We start from the raw sequence: 25,656 nt of genomic DNA, 5'->3' as shown, positions 1-25,656 counted from the left end.
TCTTTGGCCAGCATTCAGGCATCGATCCTTTCAATAGAGATGTCATTCTGGAAATAGATTATTGGCGTTTAATTCTGTCGGAGCGCACTTGGAGCCTCGCATCTGAAAATGAAATCTTCTGACTCTGCCAAGACCGGCTATTGAAACTAAACTCTGGAGCATATTTTGGCCAGGTACTCCATTGATCAGGGAGCCAACATTGGGATGAAATAGTGCTCCTTTAAATAGATTGCTCTTTACATCTTGTTTATTAAGGATTGCAACACTTCTACAGTAAATCCCCCCAAAAATCATTAACTGTTTTTAAATGCAATGAGAAAGATTAGGTTAGTCAGAATGACTTATTACTAGAACTATTTGGGGCAGACCTATTAATTACCAAAGCATTGCACAAACCTGCAACAACAGCAAACCTCTCCTGTAATGTGAATGCAGATCAACCAGTATTGTAAATGGTTTTGCATTCCCCATACCGTGAGAGTGAGCAGATACTGGGGCATGTTCATTGATGTAAGCATGAGGATGGACTCTCTTGCGAAGACTTTTTTGACGTCAATCCATGTGGTCATCCTTATCTGTCATTGTACATGAAGCTACAATATGTCAAAGTCTCTACCCTCAGATTTATAAATGCCTAATTTGAAACGTAATGCCATTTTCAGTGAGCAATTGTAAACGTGTCTCACATCGTCACGGCACGATATAGGCTTTGTGTAGTGGTAGTGTCCCTAATGCTGAAACAGGAGGTACAGTTTGAAGTGTGCACAATAACATATTTGAACAGATATATTACAAAATATATAAGTATGTGCTTTCTCCAGCTGCGCGAGGAAGAGCGGGTTTGAAAGTGACCAAATTTGCTGGGTAAAAATGTTCATGGTTAGTGAAGTTAGTTGCTGTTGATCAAACTCGGCTCATCCCTCTCAGCCCCAGATTGTAAACAGGCCCCAGCCAAGCATTCGATGCTCCTTTTCCGTTTCCACCAGAATTGGATTCCTTCGCTCCGCCAATGGTCCAAAAGTTAAAAGAGCAAAAGGGTTAGTAAAGCAGACATTGTTTTTCGCGGTTGTCAGGCTGCAAGTAAACTTGCAACTACCATTGGCACTTTGGGTTATCCATTTCAAACTTGCTACCGAAAGAAAGCCCTTTGCAAACTGCCTGAAATGAGAGCTGGGCATGTTAAAATGATTAAGTGGGGGCAGGATAGTTTAACTGTTTGTGTGCGTTAATGGATGTTTGGGAGCATTTAATACATTGCTTTTAAAACCAATCAAAAGAAATAGAGGGGAGAGAGAGGTGTGTTTACCCAGAAGCAAGCTGCATCTCATTAACATTTATACGTAAAGTTCTGTGTAGTCATTTTGGGCGTATGTGGAAGTGGTGGGAGGTGTGGTTGGGGATGGCCGTTGGAGCCATTTTGTGGGGCTTTTGGGTGAATTTAGTAAGTGTTGATGCTACTGATCCGTTGCAGAGCTGACTTTCTTCTGCATTGTTTTAGTTCTGTCGCTGTAATAATCGTGGGAAATATCAAGACGCTACTTGGATAGCCATTGAAGCAGCCACACCAGCTGAAGCGACACTGCAGCACAGAAGTGGAGAAAGGAGGCCAAAGGCGCAAGAGACAGGGCGGGTTACAAAGCCTCTGGAGTAGAACTTCGTACCTGTAGGTGTCAATATAGAGCGTTTCATGAGGAAGCTGCGCATCAACAGTCAGGGGATCAATGACCCGAAACCAAAACATTGGAATCGTTAAGCTTGGTCAGACAACATCTGTGGAGGGAGAAAAACAAGAGTTAATGTTCCAGGTCAATGAGCTTACATCAGAACTGCGCAATGGCATCTGGTGCAGTAGGAATTTGTGCCAATGTCCAGTCACGCTCAGTATTGTCTGTGGCTACAAAGCTGTTACGGGCCGCCAATCCGCACAAATGCACACAAACTTGGAGTAGGTTACTCGGCTCCATTCAATATAATCATGGCATCTCTCTACATTGCTGATAACCCACATAACCTTTCCCCACCTCACCTTGCTTATCAAAAATCTACCCACTCTGCCTTAAAAATGTTCAAAGACTCTGCTCCTGCCACCTTTTGAGGAAGAAGAGTTCCAGAACTGAGATGCCAGAGGCTCATTCTAAGCTGTAGCAGATACACTGTCTTTGTAGGAGGACATTGAGATGCCCCCATAAAGGCTGCTGCTTGGGAAGGAAGCATCCACCCATTTCCCCAACCTGCCCAGTATAATATTGGGCACAAGGTATGCTGTGCTGACTCTGTCAAGAATCACCACAAACTGTTTAAGAAGGAAAACCACTACCTCACTATGCCACTGGCTAAGAGACCACAACTGGCAAGTAAATAAGGTTTCTACCTGGATGTAAGCATGATTGTTTTGTACTCCTTTCCAGAAGGAATGATAAATTGTCCATCAACATCTTTAAATCTTGCAGGAATGGAAAGACAGGTGCACAGATCATCAGAAATTGCAGGACTATTAGAGAGCGGTAAGTAGTTGGCTTCATTTAGAGGACATAGAGCACTAGAGCAAGGAGGTGATATTGAATTATATAAGACAATTATTAGACCTCAGTTGGAGTATTGTGTACAATTGTGGATGCCACATAGTGGGAAAGATTTGCATTCATTGGAGAGAGTGCAGGAGTCAATCACAAGAGTGGTTCTAGGAATGAGAATCTTCAGCTATGAAGATAAATTACAGAAGTTGGAACTGTTCCCTTCAGAGAGAAAAAGGCTAAGAGATCTGATAGAGGTTTTCAAAATCATGAGCAGGCTGGATAGTGTAGATAGGGAGAAACTGTTAACACTCGTAAAAGGAACTAGATCAGGAGAGCATAGATTTAACATGATCTACAAAAGAAGCAATGGTGAAATGTGGTAGAGCTTTTTCTCTGAGCGAGTAGTTGGGTTATGGAATGCACTGCCTGCAAGTATGGAGGAGGCAGGTCCAATTGAGGCATTCAAGAGAGCAATAAATTATTATTTGGATACAAATAATGTGCAAAGGTATGGGGAAAAAGCAGGAGATTGACACTAGGTAATGATTCTCATTCAACGAGCTGCTAAAAACACAATGGGCCAAATGATCTCCTTTGCCCCATTACATTTTGGTGATTCTGTGATCTCAATGTTGACTTTAGTTTGAAATCATGCAAGTCAGAAATCTGAGACTTAGATTAGAGTGGTGCTCGAAAAGCTTAGCAGGTTAGGCAGCATCCAAGGATCAGGAAAATCGACGTTTCAGGCAAAAGCCCTTCATTAGGAATAGAGGCAGGGAGCCTGCAGAGTGGAGAGATAAATGAGAGGGGGGTGGGGAGAATGTAGCATAGAGTACAATAGGTGAATGGGGGTGGGGATGGAGGTGATAGGTCAGAGAGGAGGATGGAGTGGATATGTGGAAAGGAGGATAGGCAGGTAGGACAGGTCATGGGAATGGTGCTGAGCTGCAAGGTTAGAGCTGGGGTGAGGTGGGGGAAGGGGAAATGAGGAAACTGGTGTAATCCACATTGATGCCCTGGGGTTGAAGTGTTCCAAGGTGGAAGATGAGGCGTTCTTCCTCCAGGCGTCGCATGGTGAGGGAGCAGCGGTGGAGCAGGCCCAGCACCTGCATGTCCTTGGCAGAGTGGGAGGGGAAGTTGAAATGTTTGGCCACAGGATAGTGGGGTTGATTGGTGTGGGTGTCCCGGAGATGTTCCCTAAAGCACTCTACTAGGAGGCGTCCAGTCTCCCCAATGTAGAGGAGACCGCATCGGGAGCAACGGATACAATAAATGATATTGGTGGATGTGCAGGTAAAACTTTGGATGTGGAAGGCTCCTTTAGGGCCTTGGATGGAGGTGAGGGAGGAGGTGTGGGCGCAGGTTTTGCAGTTCCTGCGGTGGCAGGGGAAGGTGCCAGGATGGGAGGGTGGGTTGCGGGGGGGGGGGGCGCGTGGACCTGACCAGGTAGTCACGGAGGGAATGGTCTTTGCGGAAGGCGGAAATGGGTGGTGGGGTCTGTTTGGAGGTGGCGGAAATGTCGTTGGATGATGTGGTTAATGCGAAGGTTGGTAGGATGGAAGGTGAGCACCAAGGGGGTTCTGTCCTGTTATGGTTGGAGGGATGGGGTTTGAGGGTGGAAGGGCGGGATGTGGGCGAGAAGCATTGGAGGACATCTTTAACCACATGGGAAGGGAAATTGCGGTCTCTAAAGAAGGAGGCCATCTGGTGTGTTCTGTGGTGGAACTGGTCCTCCTGGGAGCAGATACAGTGGAGGTGGAGTCGTCTACCGTCTACTTTTACTGGACTTCTAAAACCACTTATTAGCCCTCTCACTTTGTAACGTGTGTATACTTGAACTTGTTTGGGTCTTAAATGCAATAAGTATAATGCTTTTCTCTCAATTACATGGGGTGAACCTGTGCATTTTACAGTCACTGTATTTAAACATAAAACATTCACTGAATGGTCGACTGTATTCATTAAAACAGCAACTATTATGGTCACTCGTTCTGATAGTAAGGTTTCAAGGTTTTAATCTATGCACTCTGCAATAGAACTTGTCTGAAAACTGGCACTCTGGTAAGCTGCTTTCTCACCCATTCTATTCCAGAGAGCCCATGCTCCTGCACTTTAGTGCTTAGTGAATCTCCCAGTGCAGAACCGTAGCCTCTAGTGATTTCTGATGTTGCTGCTTTACAGGCCAAGTGATGCTGTGTTTTTATTCATGCTACTCTTGCTCAGTTTCTGTCCCCAGTTGCTCTTTGTTTGGTTACTGGAAGCTGTATTTCTTTGTGCATAGTGTAATATGTGAAGGTGCTAATTCCCTGGGAAAGGTCAGAATGTAAAATGGTTGAAAAGTTTGCAACATGCATTTTCCAGTCTCACCACTGATGTATTCTTAAAATCTGTTCAATCTATTATATTCTCCTCCATGAGAGAGGAGGTAAATGGATGCTCTCACCTTATTATCTTCAATTGATGGAGAAGCTGGGGACTGCAGATGCTAGAGAATCAGATAGTCGAAAAGCACATCAGGTCAGGCAGCATCTGATGAACAGGAGAGTCAACTTTTCGGGCCTAAGCCCTTCATCAGGAATGTGGGGGAGGAAGGGGACTGAAAAATAAATAGGAAGGTGGGGGCTCAGGCTGGGGAGAAGGTAGCTGGGAAGGCAATAGGTAGATGCAGATGATCGGTGTTTATAATAGGTTGGTGGGGAGGGTGGAGCAGATGGGTGGGAAGGATGATGATGGGTAGGCCAGGTCAAGATGGCAGTGCCAAGTTGGGGGGTTGGATCTGGGATAAGGTGGGGGAAAGGGAGATTTGGAAGCTGGTGAAGTTGATGTTAATGCCATGTAGTTGAAGGGTCCCAAAGCAGAAGATGAGGCGTTCTTCCTCCATATGTCAGGTGGCTTGGATTTGGTGGTGGAGCAGGCCCAGTATTTGCATGTCCTTGGGGGAGTTGAAGTGGTCAGCCACAGGACGGTGGAGTGTTTTGGTGCATGTGTCCCAGAGATGTTCCCTGAAATGCTCTGCGAGTTGGCATCCTGTCTTCCTGATGTGGAGGAGACCACATAGAGAGCAACGAATCAAGTAGATGAGGTGGGTGGATCTGCAAATCCAAAGCCTTCAGAAACCATTCTCCCTCTGGATCCACCTCTCCATTGTTGCAGCCATGTGATGGCAACTACTCTCCCTGCAACCAGCCCTGCCCCAGCTCAGGGTGACACCCTCCCAGACCTGCAAAGGAACCGGCGATTCTCCATCCACAGCCTCCAACCTCCTTGTTGCGCAACCCTGCACCACCCAATTCTATCTCTGACCCAAAATGTACAAACCTGACTGTCCCAATTGACCTATTGTCTCCGCCTGCTCCTGTCCAGTGAACTTCTCTCTTCACATCTTGATTCTGTCCTGGCCCCCTTGGTTGAGGAACTCTCCGCATACATTTGGGACACTACCTACGTGGTCTACCTCCTCCATGACTTTCATTTCCCTAGCTCCCAACACCTCATCTTCACCATGGACATCCGTTCCTTGTGCACATCCATCTATCACGGCCAAGGCCTCCAAGCCCTCTATCTTTTTCCTCTTCTGCCAACCCAACCAGTACCCCTCCACCGACACACTCGTTTGATTCGTGGAACTTGTCATCCCCCTCAACAACTTCTCCTTTGAATCCTCCCACTTCCTTCAGACCACATGGGCTCCAGCTATGCCTGCCTCTTCATAGGATACGTGAAATAGTCCATCTTCCTCAGTTACACTGGCACCATGCCCCATCTTTTCCTCTGCAACGTGGATGACTGTATCAGCGCCACCTTATGCTCCTGCGAGGAGGTTGAACAATTCATCAACTTCACCAACACCTTCCATCTTGACCTTAAGTTCACCTGGACCATCTCCGATATCTCACCCCCCTTTCTGGATCACTCCGACCAACTCAACACAGACATCTATTTCAAACCCACCGACTCCCACAGCTACTTGGTCCACACCTCCTCCTGTAAACGTTTGATCCCTTACTCCCAATTCCTCCACCTCCACCGTATCTGCTCCCAGGAGGAGCAATTCCATTCCAGGACATCACAGATGGCCTCCTATTTCAAGGATGACAATTTCCCCTCCCATGTGATCAACAATACCCTCCAGTGCATTTCCTCCACTTGCCGCACCTCTGCCCTTGAACCCTACCCCTCCAACTGCAACAAGGATAGAACCCCCTGGTCCTCACCTTCCACCTGACTAATCTCCGGATACAACGCATTATCATCCGCCATTTCTGCCATCTAGAATCAGACTCCACCATCAGAGGTATATTTTCCTCCCTACCTCTATCCTCATTCTGCAGAGGCCATTCCCTCCACAACTCCCTTGTTAGGTCCACGGCCCCCACACCTGACACCTTCCCTTGCCATTGCAAGAAGTGTAAAACCTGCACCCACACCTCCCCCCTCACCTCCGTCCAAGGCCCCAAAGGATCTTTTCACATCCAGCAGTGATTTTCCTGCGCATCCACCCACCTCATCTGCTGTATCCGTTGCTCTCGATGTGATCTCCTCCACATCGGGGAGACAGGACACCAACTCGCAGAGCATTTCAGCGAACATCTCTGGGACACACGCACAAAACAACCCCACCGCCCTGAGGCCAACCACTTCAAGTCCCCCTTCCACACCACCAAGGACGTGCAAGTCCTGGACGTCCTCCACTGCCAAATCCAAGCCATCCAACAACCGGAAGAAGAACCTTGGGACCCTTCAACCACACGGCATTAAATCGACTTCTCTAGTTTCCAAATCTCCCTTTTCCCCCCCCATCTCATCCCTGATCCATCTCGGCATTGCCCTCTTGAATTATCCTACCTATCCATCTTCCTTCCCAATTATCTGCTCCACCTTCCCCGTTGGCCTATCACAATCACCACCCACCTATCGCCTTCTCAGCCACCTCCCCCCACACCTTCCAGCCCCATTCCCACCCTCCTATTTATCTCTCAGCCCTCTTCCTGCCAATATTCCTGATGAAGGGCATATGCCCGAAATGTCAATTCCCTGCTCCTCGGATGCTGCCCGACTTGCTGTTCTGTTCCAGTGTCACACTTTGCGACTGTCTTCAATTAATTCATATTAACAATTGCCAGTTTATGTTAGTGTTGAAGTGTTAGTGGGATTTTTTTAAGGATGAAACAGTCAAGTCTAAGTTGTGGTTTCAGCACATAAAGCGTAGTACAGGCGTAAGGACCTGAAGTCAGCAATAATGAGAAAATTAAAAGGTGGAGAGTGTGGCTTTAGGAGCCAAAGAGACTGGAATGAAGCATGTCTTAGTGATTGCAGGGGAGTGTCAGTAATCAGGACAGGGCAATATTATGCATGCTATATCAAAAGATATTGTGAGGTTAAGTAGAGATCAATAAATCTGTTAAGAAATATTACCTTTTCAATCCTCATGTCCTTAAACTACTACTGGCCTTGCAGCCAGACCTGTAGTGTGAGCCTCCTGTCAATGACCTGTTCTGCTGTCTTTGCCCACTGCTGGTTATTTCAAGTTATGTACTTTGGAGCTAATTCTAAAAAATTGGTGTAGTTGGCTGAAAATTCACTTAAAGCTTTGAATTCCAGCCAGTCAAAAACAATAACATTGACAAAGTTGCATCATTGACATGACCAGACCAAAATTGTAAGTGGAATATGTCAAACTGGGAGGGAGCTGTGCCAAAATCTCCATGGTGAGAGGAACCTAGGGTCAGACAGTGCCCAAGTTTCATCCGTATAAACATTTCATCCACTCGTCTAAAACAGACAACCAACAAATCTTGACTGATCTTATCTATTTTTCTTTGCCAGTATTAAGCTATAAATAATTCAAGATAAATTAGGGATTAAAAGGCTGAATTTTCCAGGTCCAAAGAGTTGGGTTTGGAAACATGATGAGGAGCTAAGTCAAAGAATATCTCTGATGCCATCAAGCTTTCAAGGAATCAGCTTGGAGAAGGGCATTAACTGGTACCAGCTATGTGCCTGGCAGTAACAAGTAGTTAATTAGGGATCAATTAAATTCCTACTTGAGGGTAAATTGTCACTGCCACCAGGAACCTTCCCACTTTTGGATGGTCAGCACACTGAGGCCTGATGAAGGGCTCCAGCCCGAAACATCGATTCTCCTGCTCCTCAGATGCTGCTGAGGAGATGCACTGCTGTGTTTTTCCAGCAACACACTCTCAACACTGAGGCCAAAGCCCATCCAAAACCAGGTGTTTGCCTCCAAGCAACAAATCATGAGTTCATTGAGGATTTTGTTAAGCTTCCCCACCTCTGTAACACGGGTATCAAAAGACCACAAGCCGTGTCAACAGGCTATCCTGAGAAAAGGATTCCCCCTCGACACTGAAGGGGCAGTTAGGGCCATACAGCTTTAGTAATTTTTCAGAACACACCGCCATCTTGGAGTGCCCTCCCATTTGATTACCTATATTGGTAATCTCCCACCTCTCCTGCTGGGGCTGCTGACTGGACATCATGGTGGACCTCTGATCCAGCCTCTTTGGTTTTCTGGTCTCTCAATGTCCTTAGTTGAATGGGGCTAATTTAAAAGGCACCTTTTAAATTGGCCACCTCCGAAAAACATCACAACTGATATCCCAACCAAATTAGAAATGAGGCCAGCATTGGGATCGGGAACCAAGCAGAAAAACCTAGCCCATTGAGAATCAATTAGTTTTTTCACCATGAAGGGTTTCAAAGCCAATATCAACGCCGACCTTTTTTCATAACCATTTAAGTATGAATTTGAGCAAGATTATAATTTTATAACCCATTCACTGTATACCTGACATGGAATGTATATTGAAAATATCAAGAATTTTGAAATTGTATTCAGACACACAGAGCACATCATACTGGATGGAGAAAGCGTGAATTCTATTGCACTTTTTATAATATTTAATTTGAAATGTTTTGCCCTCGGGCTGCATGCCAGACATGGAATTTATTTTGTAAATCTCAAGGGTAATGCAATTATAATGATACACTTCAGAGTGCTGTATGGAGAACAGTTGAATGTTGTCTCATTTTCTGTTCTATACGATTTCAAAGGCTTTGAGCTGCACCTCTACAAATTTCATAAATAAAGTATATTTTTGGAAGAAAAATATTACTTTATTTAGCCTGAGCTTTGAGGTCAATTTCACATCCTCAATTATTTGTTTTAAATTACGTTACATTTTAAACAGTAATCACAGAAATAGCATCTTGCGTTTGTACAGCAGTTTTAATATAACAAGACCAAAGTGCTTAAAACACTGTCACATTGTTTATGTTGCTTTAATGTTTTAAGTATCTTGGTTGAAAGATAAAGCCATTGCAGTCTTTATTTGATCATTTTATTGTGGGTAAAAAAAAATGACCTATGATATGCCCTAGATTATATTCTGTTCTTCATGCTGTTATCATGAGACTTACTGTATTTAATGTCAATCATTTTCTTGGGAATGACTAAGCTGGAAAAGGTCCAGGTTTCCATGACCAACATACATTAATTTGAGATGATAAGCACTATTTTGTTTTTTATTCATTCATTCACAGGATGAGGGTGTCATTGGCTCGGCCAACATTTATTTCCCATCTCTAATTGCTCAGAGGACAATTAAGAGTGAACCACATTGCTGTGGTCTGGAGTCACGCGTAGGCCAAACCAGGTAAGAATGACATTTTCTTTCCCTAAAGGACATTAGTGAACTGGATGGAATTTTCCGACAATCAACAATGAATTCATACTCATCGTGAGACTCTTCATTCCATTTTTCAAAAATTGAATCCAAACCCATTACATGGGTCTCTGGACTAATAGTCCAGCAACAATGTCACTAGGCCATTGCCTCCCCCCCAGAGGAGGTTATATTGAAAGTTTCAGTTTTATTTTGCTTCCTGTTTTTCCTCCCCTGTAAAACAAAATGGAAAAATGTGCGCGAAGTACTGACCCCACCAGGACACCCAGAAAACTCCACGATAAAATGATTCAAAAATTTGAATCTAATCATAAGGAAAGTGATTCTACTTGTGGAGCAGAAGTTTGTTTAGGCTAAGTAAAGCCACAACTCACTGACAATTTAAATTCCATTGCATTGATACAGAGTTTGGTTAATTTATATCTTTTACAGATAAATTACCACCTACAAATCATAGGGCTGTCTTGTGAAGTCATAAGTCAGAGACTGTCTGTATTCTAACATAGAAAATACGAGCATGATTAGGTCACTCAGCCGTTCAGGCCAGCTCTACCATTCAATATGATTGTGGCTGATTATCCAAATCAGTAACCTTTTCCTCCTTTCTCCCCACACCCTTTGATCCCTTTATCCCTAAGAACTACATCTAACTCCCTCTTGAAAACATTCAGTGTTTTGGCAGCAATCGCTTTCTGTAGCAGAGAATTCCATTGGCCCACCATTCTCTGGATGAAAGAATTTCTCCTCATCTCAGTCCTAAATGGACCACTTGGATTCTTAAACTGTGACCCTTGGTTTTCGACTGCCCAGCAATCAGGGACATCCTTCCAATATTTACCATGTCTAATTCTGTGAGAATTTTATATTTTTTATGAGATTTTCCCCACCCCCAACTATTTCTTTAAATTCCAGTGAATATAGATTAGATTCCCTACAGTGTGGAAACAGGCCCTTCGGCCCAACAAGTCCACACCGACCCTCCGTAGAGTAACCCACCCAGACCCATTTCCCTCTGACTAATGCACCTAATACAATGGGGCAATTTGGCATGGCCAATTCACCTGGCCTGCCCATCTTTGGATCGTGGGAAGAAACCGGAGCACCCGGAGAAAACCCATGCTGACACAGAATGTGCAAACACCACACAAGACAGTCGTCCGAGGCTTGAATTGAACCTGGGACCCTGATGCTGTGAGGCAGTAGTGCTAACCACTGAGCCACTGTGCCATGCCCTGAAAATGAAAGAAGGTATGAATATTGTCCTAACTGATCTCTCTTCATATGTCTATCTTGCCATCCCAGAAATCAGTCTGGTAGACCTTCATTGCATTAATTCAATAGCCAAAACATCCTTCCTCAGATAAGGAGTCAAAAACTGCACACAGTATCCCACCAAGGCCCTGCACAATTGCAGCAAGATGTCCCTGCTCCTGTACTCAAATCCTCCCCGCTATGAAGGCCAATATAACATTTACTTCCTTCACCGGCTGCTGCACTTGTATGCTTACTCTCAGTGATTGGCATACAAGGATACCCAGGTCTTATTGTGCCTCTCCCTTTTCCAATCTGTCATGATTAAGCTGCTAATGTATTCCTGTTTTTGCTAACAAAGTGGATAATCTCACATTATACACATTATACTTTATCTGCAATACATTTACCCAGTCACTCAAGTTGTCCAAATTATTCTGAAACCCCTCTGTCTGGAACCTTTTCTCAATCATCTGATGTCTTCCTCTTTGCCTCTGTTCTAGTTCTCAACTTTTTGCTTTTTTGCCCCTTTCTCTCTTTTTTTATTTTACTTTTCCAGCTTTCTTTCATAGTTGCCACACAGACTTGTGAGGAAAAAGTGATAGGCGTGGAATTAGATGGTAAGTAGAAAGTGGATGCAAAATTGGCTGAGGGCTAGGAAACAGACAGCAATGGTTGGAAGAAAGCTTTTAGTGGAGGGGTTGGATATCAGTACTTCGCTTTTTCTGACATATACATAAATTATCTAGAACTTGGTGCTGAGGGAATAATTTTAAATTTGCAGGTGACACAGAGCTTTGGAGAATTGTAAACTTGGAAAAGAACTATACAGAACTTTTGAAAGAATTGACAGGTTGTTGCAGTAGATAGATAGAAAATGAAGGTCCATGTGGAAAATTGTGTTGTGATGCACTTTGACACAAAGAACATGGAGAGACAGTATAAAATAAAAAGTACTATTCTAAAGGGTTGCAAGAGCACCAAGATCTGGGTGTATGTACATTAAAGATGGCAAGAAAGGTGGGGTGAGTTTTTAATAAAACATACAATATTCTAGGCCTCATTAATTGTAGCATAGAATACAGGAAGATTATGCTGACGCTATATGGGACAATTGTTGTGAGCTAATCTGGAGTACAAGGTACAGTTCTAGATTTGGGAAGCTTTGGGAAGGATGTGAATGCAGTCAATAGACTATAGAAGACATTTATGGGAATGTTTCCAGGGATCAGAAACTTCAGTTATGAGGGTGGATTAGAGATGTTGGGATTGTCTTCCTTGGAGAGGAGAAGGCTGAAGGCAGATATCCTACAACTTTTCAAAATTGTGAGAAGTTGAACATTGTGAATAGAGAGAAACATTTTCCCCTTGTGAAAGGATTGACAACTAGAGGGGACAGTTATAAAGTTTGTAATAAAAAAGCAACTGTCAAATGAAAAAAATATGTTTTCACAGAGCCAGTGGTTCAAGTCTGGAATGCACTACCTGGAAGTGTGGTGGAGAGAGATTTTATTGAGGCATTCAAAATGCTATTAGATTATTTAAATGTAAACAGTGTGCAGGGCAATGGGGAAAAATCAGGAATTTGACCCTAAGTCAAGATACTTAGAGAAGCTGTACAGACACTCATACATATTTATAGCGCAGAAGGAGACCAATTGGTCCATCATGTCCACACCAAGCAACAACGATCTGACCGCACTGATCCTGTTTCCCAGCTATTGGCTTGCAGCCCTGGAGGCTATGGTACACAACTGAATATCAAAATACTGCTTAAATATTGCGAGAGTTTCTGACTAGACCATTCTTTTAGGTAATGAGCCCTGGACTCTCATCACCTTCTGGAAAAAGTGTATTCTCAATTCTCTCTTATCTCTTAACTTAAATCAATACTCTCTGGTTGTTGATCCCCTGCACCAATTGTAAATGTGCCTTTGTGTCCATTGTAATTTTGCCTCTCATAATCTTATGCACCTATGCCAGGTCCCCTCTCAAACTTTGCAGTTGTAAGGAAAGCAATTCCAGCCTATCCAATCTTCCCTAATAGCTCAAACACTCCAGCCCAGGCAATATCCTAGTATATCTCCTCTGCCCCCTCTCTAATGCAATCTCATCCTTCCTCTAATCTGGTGACCAGAACTGAATGCAGTACGCAGTGTGGCCTAATCAACATTTTATGTAGTTCTAGTTATACCCTCTCTGCTCTTGTATTCTATGTCTCAGCTAATGAAGGCAACTACCCCATGTGCCTTTGGGCCAAATGATCTCCTTATGCAATGTAACAATACCTCTCTGTCTCTTAGGTGGGAACATTAATAGGTACATGGGAGTTAATGCTCAAAACGTTTGGATGTCCAAAGATGTGTAGGTTAGGTGGATTGTCCATGCTCAATTACCCGATGGTGTCCATGGTGTGCAGGCTAGATATTAAATGTGGAGTTATAGAGATAATCTGGTGGACTGGGTCTGATCTGGATGCTCTTCAGAGTGTTAGTGCAGACTTGATGGGCCAGATGGCCTCTTTCTGCACTTTTGGGGTTCTTTGATCCTATTTTTAAGAGTTTGAATTTCTGGAAGGTGTTGCCCAAAAACTGGTGAAGAGCACGCTGGAAACATTGAGTATAAGTAACAAATATGACCACGAGACCACTGCAATAGCAGTGAGAATAAAATAAAGGTAGATAAGAAGTAAAGCTCAATAACCTGGTGATATAACAGTGTAAGGACTAACCTTCAGATTGAGATCAAACTAGACACCCAAGGTGATACAACATTGTTTTCCATCTGAGCTAATAGCTGGGAAATGTGGGGTGGTCTAAGATTTAAAACCAACATCAAAGTCATGAGTCTGGCAGGAGATAAACTGTATGACTTTAATTGTGTTAGTGTTAGATTGGAGAAAATTGTAGCTCATCCATAACTTGACAGTCATATAGCACAGCAGTGACTATTGCCTCAAAGCTAGTGAATGAGTGGTAGAGCAGGGAATTATTAGTTATGTAAAGACTGAAGTGACATCTATAGATTATATCACTGACAGATAATGTGTAGGCCAGAGGGAGCCAATGATAGAAGATTGTAGTATTTGTAACCTGACCTTTTTGGATAGTGATGTGAGTGGGAAAAGAAGCCACTTGGCAACATATTCTGACAGTGTTGCCATGGAAAAGCAGGACATTTACAATTATTTATGCCATTTCCCTGATCACCCACTGGACAACCCTACAAATGTATGGAATGTTGGAATGTTCCAAACTCTGAGCTTGTCTGGATGACCTAACAAGCACTAAATAGAGAGTGACACAATTATAATGTTGTTGGTAGTGCTTCCATAGTAGAAAACATTCTTTCCCAAGTTATTTATTGCCTCCACTAAGCAGAGATGTTCACTATCTACTTACTTCCTTCTTTTCAAGGCCTAAACAGAACATTGGTCCGACTATTATCAATGGTTGTGGAATTACATACCATTTGACAGAACAAAGATGATCAAGGATGAGAGAAGATTTAGAAGGATGTTGGCAGGTTTGGAGTATTTGAGCTGTAGAGAGAGGCTGAATAGGCTGGGGCTATTTTCTCTAGAACATCAGAGGCTGAGGGGTGACCTTAGAGGTTTATAAAATCATGAGGGGCATGAATAGGATGAATGTTCACGATCTTTTCCCTCGGGTACGGGAGTCCAAAACCAGAGGGCATAGGTTTAAGGTGAGAGGGGAAAGATCCATAGGGACCAAAGGGCAACTTTTTCATGCAGACGGTGGTGCGTGTATGAAATGAACTGTCAGAAGAAGTGGTGGAGGCTGGTACAATTATGACACTTAAAAGGCATCTGGATGGGTATACGAATAGGAGAGGTTTGGAGGGATATGGTCCAAATGCTGGCAAATGGGACTAGATTTAATTAGGATATCTGGTTGGCATAGACGAGTCGGGCCAAAGGTTCTGTTTCTATGCTGTACATCTCTATGACTCCAAATCCAGATGCCTGATTTTCAGGAACAGAAATTATCCATCAAAAAATTGCTTGCATTGATAGCATGAACTGGCTGAATCCATTTGTTCAAATATTAGAATGGCTGGAATATGAACAACTTTTAAACGAAATTTTTATCCATCCTTTCTGAAAAGCATTGGATTCCTCCAAGAATTCCAGTCCTTCAATACTTCCAATTTGTTTTTTTTTGTGAGCTTACCTGCACGTGCAGATACTGATATTTTCCAATCAACCTGTACAAAGATGTCATTACAAATTTCTGGATAAGGCCAGACTTGAACCTGGACCTTCTGGCTAAGAGCTAGGGACTATATCATATTGGTTAATTATAACATTCACTTGATAAATCCATGAGCTGTTTAATATCATTGTTATGCTTATTGTTCCATAATATTTTTTATATTTAGTTGAAAGTAATTTCCAACATACTTAATAAAACATATTTAAGTGGCAATGTATAAAAATCACTTGGAACTGCACTTTGTTGCTGCTTTAATCTATAATCTCACACACAGCTACAGAAGCTCTGAAATACGCTGCTGAAACCTACGCCGTTTATATGCTGCTTAAAATCTCTTTGACCGAGACTTTTGGCCACCTGTCCTGATATCTCCTTGTTGGTTGGCAATTTAATTAGATAATAAATGCAAGATTGAGTAGAAATTAAAAACAAAAGATTCCTAATACTTAAAAGGGTTTTGGTCACATCAAATACAAACGGCTACAGCAGGTTGCGCATGAATGTGTTTTTCTTCTTGGCCGAAAAGCGATTATGTTGATTCCACGGTGTTGTCACGACAAGCCTCGTAGGGAAAGGGGAAGGGGGTGAAGTGTCCGCGAGTCCCTGTTGAAGTGACCTGAGGGAGGCGCTGATTGAGCGTGGTTCCCACGTCAAGAGAGCCTGCCCAAACTGGATCCTTGCGTCATCCAGGGCAGCCCATGTGATGGTCATGAATTGTGTTTAGAAACAGGATCGAATTAATCTAGCGTAATATGTGAAAGGTTAAATGTGCATCTGCAAAGCACTCAAATAAAACCTCCGATAAAACGCGGATATTTTTAGTAATACTTCATGACCATCGCATGTTTTCGTTCAATCGTCATTATTTAGGACCGGTATTCCTAAAACCTGAACTGATCAATTCTGGTCGAACTGTGAACTGCTGAAATGTAGACTCGCCTTTCATGTGGTGGGGTGCACAGTAAAGGGTTTGTTTCGTTTTGAGACAGAGAGGACCGAGTGAAGGCGGTGTCGATAAGCTGCTTGCACAGGCTGGAGGTTTGCGGGCGGTGCCAGATTGCGTCAATGTGGCAGGGCGACCTTGTGTGTCGGTGCAGGTGAAACACTCTGCCTCTCTCCTGCAGCTAGGGCGACTCACACTCACTCAGTGATGTTGCAATCTCCCAGACTGTTATATTCAGCCACATTGTGACCCAGCCTGCATTCCACCGAGACACAGCACACACACACACTCTCTCTACCAGTTACTGCAACTTTTTTTTTGCCAAACAGGGCCAACTTGTCCTTCCAAGCTTCGCCTACATCCCATTGTCACCCCAAGGGGGACTCCGGGCGAAAGTTTGCAATGCACCCGTTCGCTTGGACCGTGTCGGTGCGCCCGTGAGCACCTCTGCTGAGCCGAGCTGGGATCTTCTCCAGGACTCGCCGCCATTCTGGGATCTGGGGGAACTCAGTGAGGGAAGAGCAGAAGTAGGGGGGGATAGAGCCCCCTCCTACCACCCTCCCCATTTCATCGCAGAGCCGCCTCAAAGCTCCGAAGTTGGTGGAGACGGATGGGCGAACTCATTCTCTGAGGAATGTAAAGGCTGGTTAACGCTCTGGATATTGGAGTCTTTCCCCCCGCTCTGGAAGAAGAAAGAACTTTGGTTTTTTTTCCCCCTCCTTGCTGTTTGGAATCTTCTCCCCCACCCGAATTCCCTCTTGGTTCTCAGACCGAGCGACTTTTATTTGTTTTTAATGAGTTTAAACGTGCAGAGGGCGAGCCCCATCCCGATCCTCCGCAGCGGCCGATGGAGGCAGAAGCGGCTGGAAGCCGACGAGCCGGCCGCCAAGTGCCCGCGGCTCAGTGACTCTCCCCCGGACAGCGGGTACCTCCCATCCCCGTGCTCCCCGAGCCCCACCGACAGCTGCCCGTGCCTCTCTCCGGCCTCGGCTCGGATCGGTAACTACATCCTGCTGCAAAACCTGCAAGACAAAGAAAATGTGTTCAGGGCCATCGAGAGCCACACCGGAGAGGAATTCGTGTGCAAGGTGCGGAAAATGCAATCGTTTTGGTGCGAATTATATCGGGGTGGGCGCTGCGTGTATTTTTTTGTATGTAATTTTGTGCTGAGACTTCTGTACGCGGTGCATGCACGCATTTTCCACAACCTCGGAGGGCAGTTTGTGGAGATGTGACTCTGGGGAATGTGTTGAGAGAGGCTGGGAGTTTGTGCAACTTGTGAGGTTTTTGATTTTTTTTCCCCCAGTTCAGTTGAATGCAGTGGTAGGATTGCACAGTCAGACTGGTGCTGCCACTGTGTGGCCATCAAAGTGTGCAGCCGCTTACTTTCCTCAAGATAAATCTCTCCACCCACCTTCAAAATATCAATGCTGAATAGATGGGCGAAATCTACTTTTATATGTTTGCACCATGTTGAGTTCAGACTGATAGAGGTCACTGTATTAAAAATAGTATTGGTGAAATTCGGCTCTACTGGCAATACATGTGGTGAAAGAAACACACTCAATACCTCGACTCCAGCCCTTCTACGAGAGCTTTCTTTGCTTTTATTAAACTTTTATTGCTGCTTTTGAGCGGGTTTAGTTTGAGTCTGCATGTCGTCCCCAATACCGCTATTAAAACGGGAGCTAGCTTGTTCAGAGGTTGATATTCAGTGTGTGTCTGTCCCTGCCAGGTTTTTGACATTCGGCGCTACAGGGATGAAATCGGACCATATCTACAAATCCCAGCCCACGGGAACATCACGGCAATCGAGGAGATTCTCTTGGGGGAGCGGAGCTGCTATGTGTTTCTGCAGAAGGGCTATGGGGACATGCACCTGTACATGAGGAGCTGTAAACGGCTGGGCGAGGAGGAGGCAGCTCGGCTCTTCCAGCAGATTGTCTCCTCAGTCGCTCATTGCCATGATTCGGGCATAGTCCTTCGAGACCTCAAGCTCAGGAAATTCGTCTTCGCTGATGAACAGAGGTGGGTTTAGAGAGAGGGCAGTGCCAGCGGTACTTCAGCGCGTTGCAAAGCAGTGGTGGGGTGATGCCCTTTAAAGGAGCCCTGCATCAAATTGACCAATCTCTCGCTAGAGTAATGCCCGAAAAGCAAGTCTGAATTGAAACTAAAGCTGCAGTGATTCACTAGGATTCGTGAGTGTGTTCTCTCAATGGGCCATGCTATATATGTCATGTCATCTGTACACGTTCAATGGGACCGCTTTGTCCTGTTTCCTGTTCAAAAGATTTCAATGCCGTTTTAATCTCTGTTCACAGAACTTGACCGAGAAATCAGTTGACATAGTTCCTTAGCTGCTTATTCATGTTCTAAGTCCAAAGAATTTTAATTCATAAAAGCCACATTAAAAAGGAATAACTTATTATGCGCGTGACATCTTTGATCTAATTCTGTTCATTACATTGGCAACTTTTATTCAGTTGAACTTGTCAACATATTTGGAAAATGCATTGCTACTCTTTTTTTGTGGGGAGGGGGGAGGAGATGTTGAATCATGTAAAATAGTGCGACTTCATTTCCGAATCCGATGCAAAATGGTAGTTTAATGCGCGTTTCAAAACAATTATTTATTGCAGCTGAATAGAGCATATTGCACAAGGTTATCAAACATTTATAGAGTGGAGTTAGGCAAGTGCAGGTTTACTGAAATGGCACTATCGGCAAACTTTTAAATAAGTAAATTATTAATAGCAATATTCAACTTTTAAAATTGCAGCAGAGATCTGAAGTGAACACCTCCCTGTTTTGAGCACCCGCTCTGATTATTAGCTTTACGTTAGTACGGGTTTTCTTGTTTCCACCCGAGATCTCTCCCTGCTGGCTCCTGGAGCGTTTTTTAGAGTCAAATGGCCTCGTTTAACCTGCATATTAAACAGTCGTGAGGGGTGTCAGTCTAACCCAGTGAATTAACCCGAGATTAGGCGAGACGAGCTGCCAAAGTGATTCCCTGAAGTGTAATTCTATTTTTCCTTTCCACTCGTTTTGCACGGTTATGGTATAAATGACGAGCACACGGGGTGGCTGGGGCAAACAGCGTATGTACAATAAACGGAGGAGCTTGAGAGGAACACAAGACTTCGCTGATGAAGGGGTGGGAGAGAGCTAACACTAACGCCGATCCTGTGCTGCAAATTTCCGCATGATTTCAAAATCTAAGATTATGTCTTTGACGGGAGGGAGAATATTCTTTCATATCACACCTTGGCTGAACGGTGCGAGTTGGCGGTGAATTTGCAGTTCTCCTTGTCTCTGTTCATGTTTGCAGCTGGCTTTGAACCGACCTTTCTTTTCTGTTCATCATGTGCTGCAGATTTGGCAACACGGGGCGGTTTTGCAATTGAAGGGACTGTGTGTCAAAGCAGGTGTTGATTGATTCCGTGTCGTAAGGGACTATAAAATACACACAGCAGGCTGCATGAGTCATGTTTTCCATTTTACAAAACAGGAGAGCTGCAGGGTTCTGCCCTTTTCACGGCTGACGGGTTCAGATATAACACAGGGTAAATCGCCGCTATCGATGTACCCTCCTTCAAGGGGTAGCCCGTAAATAAGGGGGGGGGGGGGTGTATTCAGATAATTATCTGCACGTTAACCCATTTCATTGGGAGTAGTCGCAATGAGATGAAAAGCCGCCTCGAAACGCTTCAAAACTTTGAAACCAAAAGGTGTTTGCAGCTGGGACATCATCAGGGAGGTGTGAGTTGTGAAGTGTCTTTTCAGTTTCGGCTGCACATTAAAACCGAATATAAATCAGAATGGAGCTGTCTCCATTCCCCCCCCCCCCCCCAACTTAATAGTTCAGATTTTTTAAAAAAACAGGAATTAGGGTATTTTAATTAAAGTTTGGGTCAGCGGGTTTTGACCTTGTGTTCACTGTCTGTGTGTGTGTGTGTTTGGGGGGAGTGGGGACACTGTCGGCAGTTCCCTCCTGAGGGTTCCCCACCCTCCGCTCCCAGCAGCAGCGGATGATGAACTGTGTGTCTCCTTCCCCCCCCCCCTACAGGACCAGGCTGAGGCTGGAGAGCCTGGAGGATGCTCACATCCTGAGGGGAATGGACGATTCCCTGTCCGATAAGCACGGATGTCCGGCCTACGTGAGCCCGGAGATACTGAACACCAGCGGCTGTTACTCGGGCAAGGCGGCCGATGTCTGGAGCCTGGGTGTCATGCTGTACACGCTGCTGGTGGGACGCTACCCTTTCCATGACTCGGACCCTGGCGCCTTGTTCAGTAAAATCCGGCGCGGTCACTTCTGCATCCCGGAGAGTGTGTCGCCCAAAGCCAAGTGCCTGATCCGCAGTTTGCTGAGACGGGAGCCCCCGGAGAGACTGGCCGCCGCGGATATCTTGCTGCACCCCTGGTTCCGAGCCGCCGCCTCCTCCTCCTCCTCCTGCTCCCCCTCCCAGCAGCTGCAGACCGAGCAGGAGGGTCAGAACTCCGACCAGACCGTCCCCCAGCTGGAGAGCGACCCGCAGCAAGGCAGCCCCTTCCTCTGCTGACCGCCCTGCAAGACTCGCAAAACTTCTGTTTTTCAGCCAAACAGATCCCAACCGGCCCGAAGAAAAGACTGAGCTCCCACTCCCCCTCTCCCACAGAAGGATCTTTCCCAGACCAATTTGGACTGGTCTGAAATGGGCATTGAAATCCTTCCTTCGGGTACAAGTTTATTTTTCCCAGCAACATGAGACGCTCACCTTCACACACCATCCCCACCCTCCAGTTTAAAACCAATTCAGATGACACACAGCCAAAAACCTCAGTTTTGTGTTCTGGAGTTTTTTGTTTAAAATTCACCACATCATCCCTCTGATCTATTTATTGATTTGAAGATTTATTTAAAAGGAAGCAAGTGCAGTCACTTTAACTTATTATATTTGTGAAACATTGAAATTGTTATGAATTTTGCTAATTTCTATATAATTGGTTGTCTTTTTAAAAAAGCACAACTTCCCTCTTGAGTCCAGGTTCTTTGCAAACATGAGATGGTCTGTAGGCTTCTGTTGCCCTTTGGGCCTCTGTAGTTGAGCTGGTGATTGAGATGATCTTACTACAGCCCAAGGCCATCTATTCCCAGTGAAGGAACTTCGTTACTGAACAACAGCAACGCTGGAATCTTTGAGGTAGTTAACAAGCATCGAACCACAGCCCTTACCATTAAGCTCTATTGCTGACTCAAAGCACAGTGCCCAACCAATGTCAATAATATAACTTGGCAATGTGGAGGGGTACCCTGCCTATGGAGGGTGCTTTCTAGCTATGCATTATACAGCAACCATTACTATATTGTGTTAACCTATTTAATAAATGACAGGATGTCCATTCAAGGCAGCTACACAAATAGCCAGGAATCAGATGACATGTGTATAGCATTTGAGCTGTGCCTTTTGGCTTTCTGATGTCGTCTGGCCCCACTGATTTTACTGTCTTGGTTAACTATTCCATGCTGCATACAAGATCATTCATTATAACACAATAAAAGATTGCATTATGTTTCAGTGAAGCACTTTCTTTTGTCAGCCCATATGATTGCATTAAATGTCAGAATATTGTAAACTTCCTTCTTATCAAATAACTCAAACAGCTAATCTTATTGGTCGAGATGACAAAAAATTATTTGGGAATAATTGGCACCTGGTAAACATCAGATGGTAATATTTACCAATGGAAATGTAAGGGTTGCTCAGATGCATTAGACAAAAAGTTAACATTGTTTAGGGGATATGTTTGAGGATGTAATGTACTTTCAGAATTTGGATTCTTGGCCCAGTGTGGCACAGCCTTTTAACACACTCCCAATTATCTGTTATTAACTGTGTAATCGTGACATTGTACTAGAGTGTGGTGGTTTATACCACTGGTATTCAGGTAAACCCTGAACTCTAGTAACCTTTTCTGATCTACAGACCAGACAAATACTACTATCAGGCTTGGAGCTATGTTATAGTCAAAAAAGTACAGGCATCACACAAATGAAGCTAACATTTGTGAAAACAGCCATTGCTTTTTTAGATGTTGCTTACCACTTCAAAAGGTGATGGAGCTGCTGTGAGCCCCTGTACAGTTAATGATACCACAAATGACTTCCCTGATATTGCCACGTCCCCACAGAAACCTTCAAAGTAGGACTTTTTAAATGCAAGCCTGTTAAAAGGCACATTTGTCGAACCAATAAGGAGGCACATGTTTAAAAAGTGCAGATTAAAAAGCACTGATGTTATGCACTCATTACCCATGACCACTTTAAAAAGTTGTCAAACTAACAATACCTTGACTGTATTTTCATTGTTGTGAAGCATCGCAGAAGCACCCAAGTTATGCCTGAATATGTTACACACTTGATCCTCAGTTAAAAGGTGACCGTTGTTATTATTGTGTTTGGAGAGTAATTTTGAAGATATTGTTTTCTAAATGTGCATCCATTAAAGAACTCATTAATTAGTTTTTCAGATTTTCAAATGAGGTCACCAACTGCAGGGGTGAAGCCAAAGGTAACAGCAGGAAGATCACGCTTGAGTTAGATGTTGCATTTTTCATTAACTACTGTGTATGTTTTGTTAATACCTCATGTAAAGTGGACAGGTAATCTGTGTCTTGTCTTGCATTTTTTTCAGACAATATTGTATTGCTGTTGTGTTAAAGATCAGTGTAAATGTGAATTATTACAAGCAATATTATAAGAAAATCATGAGGTTTAAGGGATAGTGACATTTTTCTGTTGCACTGATGCTCTCATGGTTGGTAAGCTTATAGTATCTATGATACAAGTTTAGAAAGATAAAACTACTGGGAAATGCAACCCAAACTGGCAGCAATGCCCTGCTGAAGAATATGAAACACTATTTTAGAAATGTAAATATGTGAAAATGTACAGATGTAAATGATCTTACAGCAATAAAAGCAAAAATATCTGAACCAATAACGGTTTCTGCTGTGTGCTCCATTAATCAAAGTGCAGTAAGAGTTTGATGAATTAAAGTTCTCTTTTACAGCTGAATTGTTTTGGAAGATTGAATTGGACCACGCTGTTGTCGTTGATAGTGATCGGCTGGAGATGACTTATGAAGAACTTACACGTGCAGTATGACTGCGAAGTTCATGCTGTATGGTGTTACTGGAGATGCTGTAAAGCTCGCAAATGTTGTTCAGATTTACCTGTGCAACAGTTGAGTAATAGAAGCAGGTCTTTCAGCCTTTCATACCTATTTTGCAGAGTTGGATGAAATGAGCCAGAGTAATGTGCCAAACCTTTCTGGACTTGATTGCTTTTGCAAGTTTCCAATGGGTCACTTAGCATGGAAGATGCTTTGATGAAATCTCACAGGTTTAATGCATCATGTAGCAATGATACCTGATGTACATTCAGAAAAATGTGCAGGAGATAGGGGAGCCCAGTATGAGTTTTGTGTTTAATCTGCTGTGTGCATTTGGCTCTTGAGCTCATATACGTGTGCATACACTAATTGTGCATGATTAATATCTTGGTTTCGCCTTATGACTAAGCTTTTAAAGGAGGAGGCAGACCTTTCTGTTTTATAGAAAAGGAATTCCAAAAGGGAGGCCAGAGACATTCATTTATATGCTGGCAGACAAGGTGCCATCACTAGTGTGACAGCAGTGACATTGCAACTTAATTCAGAATCTGATCAAAAACCTCTTTGTTTATCCACTCAGTGTAGCTCTTTATATTTATGTTGGCAAGAAGGGAGTGAAGCAAATAATGCCAAGCTGTTGAAGGCAATATGGCTGCACAAGGAATCTGGGATGTTGCTGTAGTTTATTCTGCAATAATTTCTGTACTCCTGAGCACGTTGACACCTTCCTTGAGAGTGGTCCATGGACACCGATCGTTCTTAAGTTTCTTGCGAAAGACACCAGTATCACTTCAGGAGCTCAGATTGTGTGCTGGCAGATATTTTAACTACAGGGGAATCACATTTCAACTCAATTCCATTTTCCCATCAATGACTTTACAGGGGTCATTCAACAGTAATCAGGATTTAATCAATTTTACACTCTAGTTGGTCAAGATGGTCCATAATGCAATCCTGCTTACAATCAGCTAACTGAGTGTAGATCGTAGAGGGAGCAGTTCTTATGGTGCAGTGATCGTTTCCGTACCTTTGAGCCAGTAGGGCCAGGTTCAATCCCACATACTCTAGAAGTGTGTCATAAAACGCACAAACAGGTTGATTGGAAAATATCTAGGAGAAAGTGAGGACTGCAAATGCTGGAGATCAGAGTCAAGAGTGTGATGCTGGAAAAGCACTACAGGACAGGCAACATCCGAGGTGCAGGAGAATTGGCGTTTCCTTCATTCCTGATGAAGGGCTTTTGCCCAAAATGTCGATTCTCCTGCTCCTCGGATGCTGCCTGACCTGCTGTCCTTTTCCAGCATCACACTTTCGATCTAGAAAATATGCTTTGATGAAATCTCACAGGTTTGATGCATCTTGTAGCAATGATACCTGATGTACATTCAGAAAAATGTGCAGGAGATAGGGGAGCCCAGTATGAGTTTTGTGTTTAATCTGCTGTGTGCATTTGGCTCTTGAGTTCATATACTTGTGAACAATACTTGTGATCAACAATGGACCTGCCTGGAACTAGGTGCCAGTTACTCAGTGGCCAAACTCACCATGTGTTTGGTAAAGCTTATTGTCAGACATTTAATTCTTAATTGGTTTGTTGATAACATTTGACCTGAAAGTGGTTATTGTAAGTGCAGAGTGTTAACATTTATTTTTCAACTCACCAGCTCAAGGTAACAGCCTTCCATGATTTAGGGAAAGGTGGAAAAGTTATCTAAAATAAATTTGTCATAATACAGGTTATCGTATATCGTATCCTAAATATCGTTACGACAAATCTTGCCACTTGAGGCTACTATCGCTAATACCAAAATTGCAGATGGTTAAACCAGACGGTAAGTGATGAATGCTCTA

General features: G+C 43.8%; 1 protein-coding gene across 3 annotated transcripts; it reads left to right on the top strand.

Annotated features, from left to right (window-relative positions):
* LOC140477235 (tribbles homolog 2-like) lies at window positions 1-23,633 on the top strand. Of its 3 annotated transcripts, none has more exons than XM_072570776.1 (7): window positions 1-173; window positions 1,499-2,350; window positions 2,451-2,504; window positions 10,080-10,192; window positions 16,981-17,739; window positions 18,387-18,679; window positions 20,718-23,633. In XM_072570776.1, the coding sequence occupies exons 5-7, from the start codon at window positions 17,446-17,448 to the stop codon at window positions 21,211-21,213; spliced, it is 1,083 nt and encodes a 360-aa protein (XP_072426877.1). In that variant the 5' UTR covers window positions 1-173; window positions 1,499-2,350; window positions 2,451-2,504; window positions 10,080-10,192; window positions 16,981-17,445; the 3' UTR covers window positions 21,214-23,633. The 3 variants fall into 3 exon arrangements, with proteins under 3 accessions (XP_072426877.1, XP_072426878.1, XP_072426879.1); XM_072570777.1 differs by having other exon boundaries at window positions 1,499-2,354; XM_072570778.1 differs by lacking the exon at window positions 1-173 and having other exon boundaries at window positions 1,443-2,350.
* The last annotated feature ends 2,023 nt before the right edge of the window (window positions 23,634-25,656 follow it).

Source organism: Chiloscyllium punctatum, chromosome 5, assembly GCF_047496795.1.
Source record: "Chiloscyllium punctatum isolate Juve2018m chromosome 5, sChiPun1.3, whole genome shotgun sequence".
Classification (NCBI taxonomy): domain Eukaryota; kingdom Metazoa; phylum Chordata; class Chondrichthyes; order Orectolobiformes; family Hemiscylliidae; genus Chiloscyllium; species Chiloscyllium punctatum.
The sequence above is the reverse complement of the archived record's forward strand: the minus strand, read 5'-3'. Positions and strand labels throughout refer to the sequence as shown.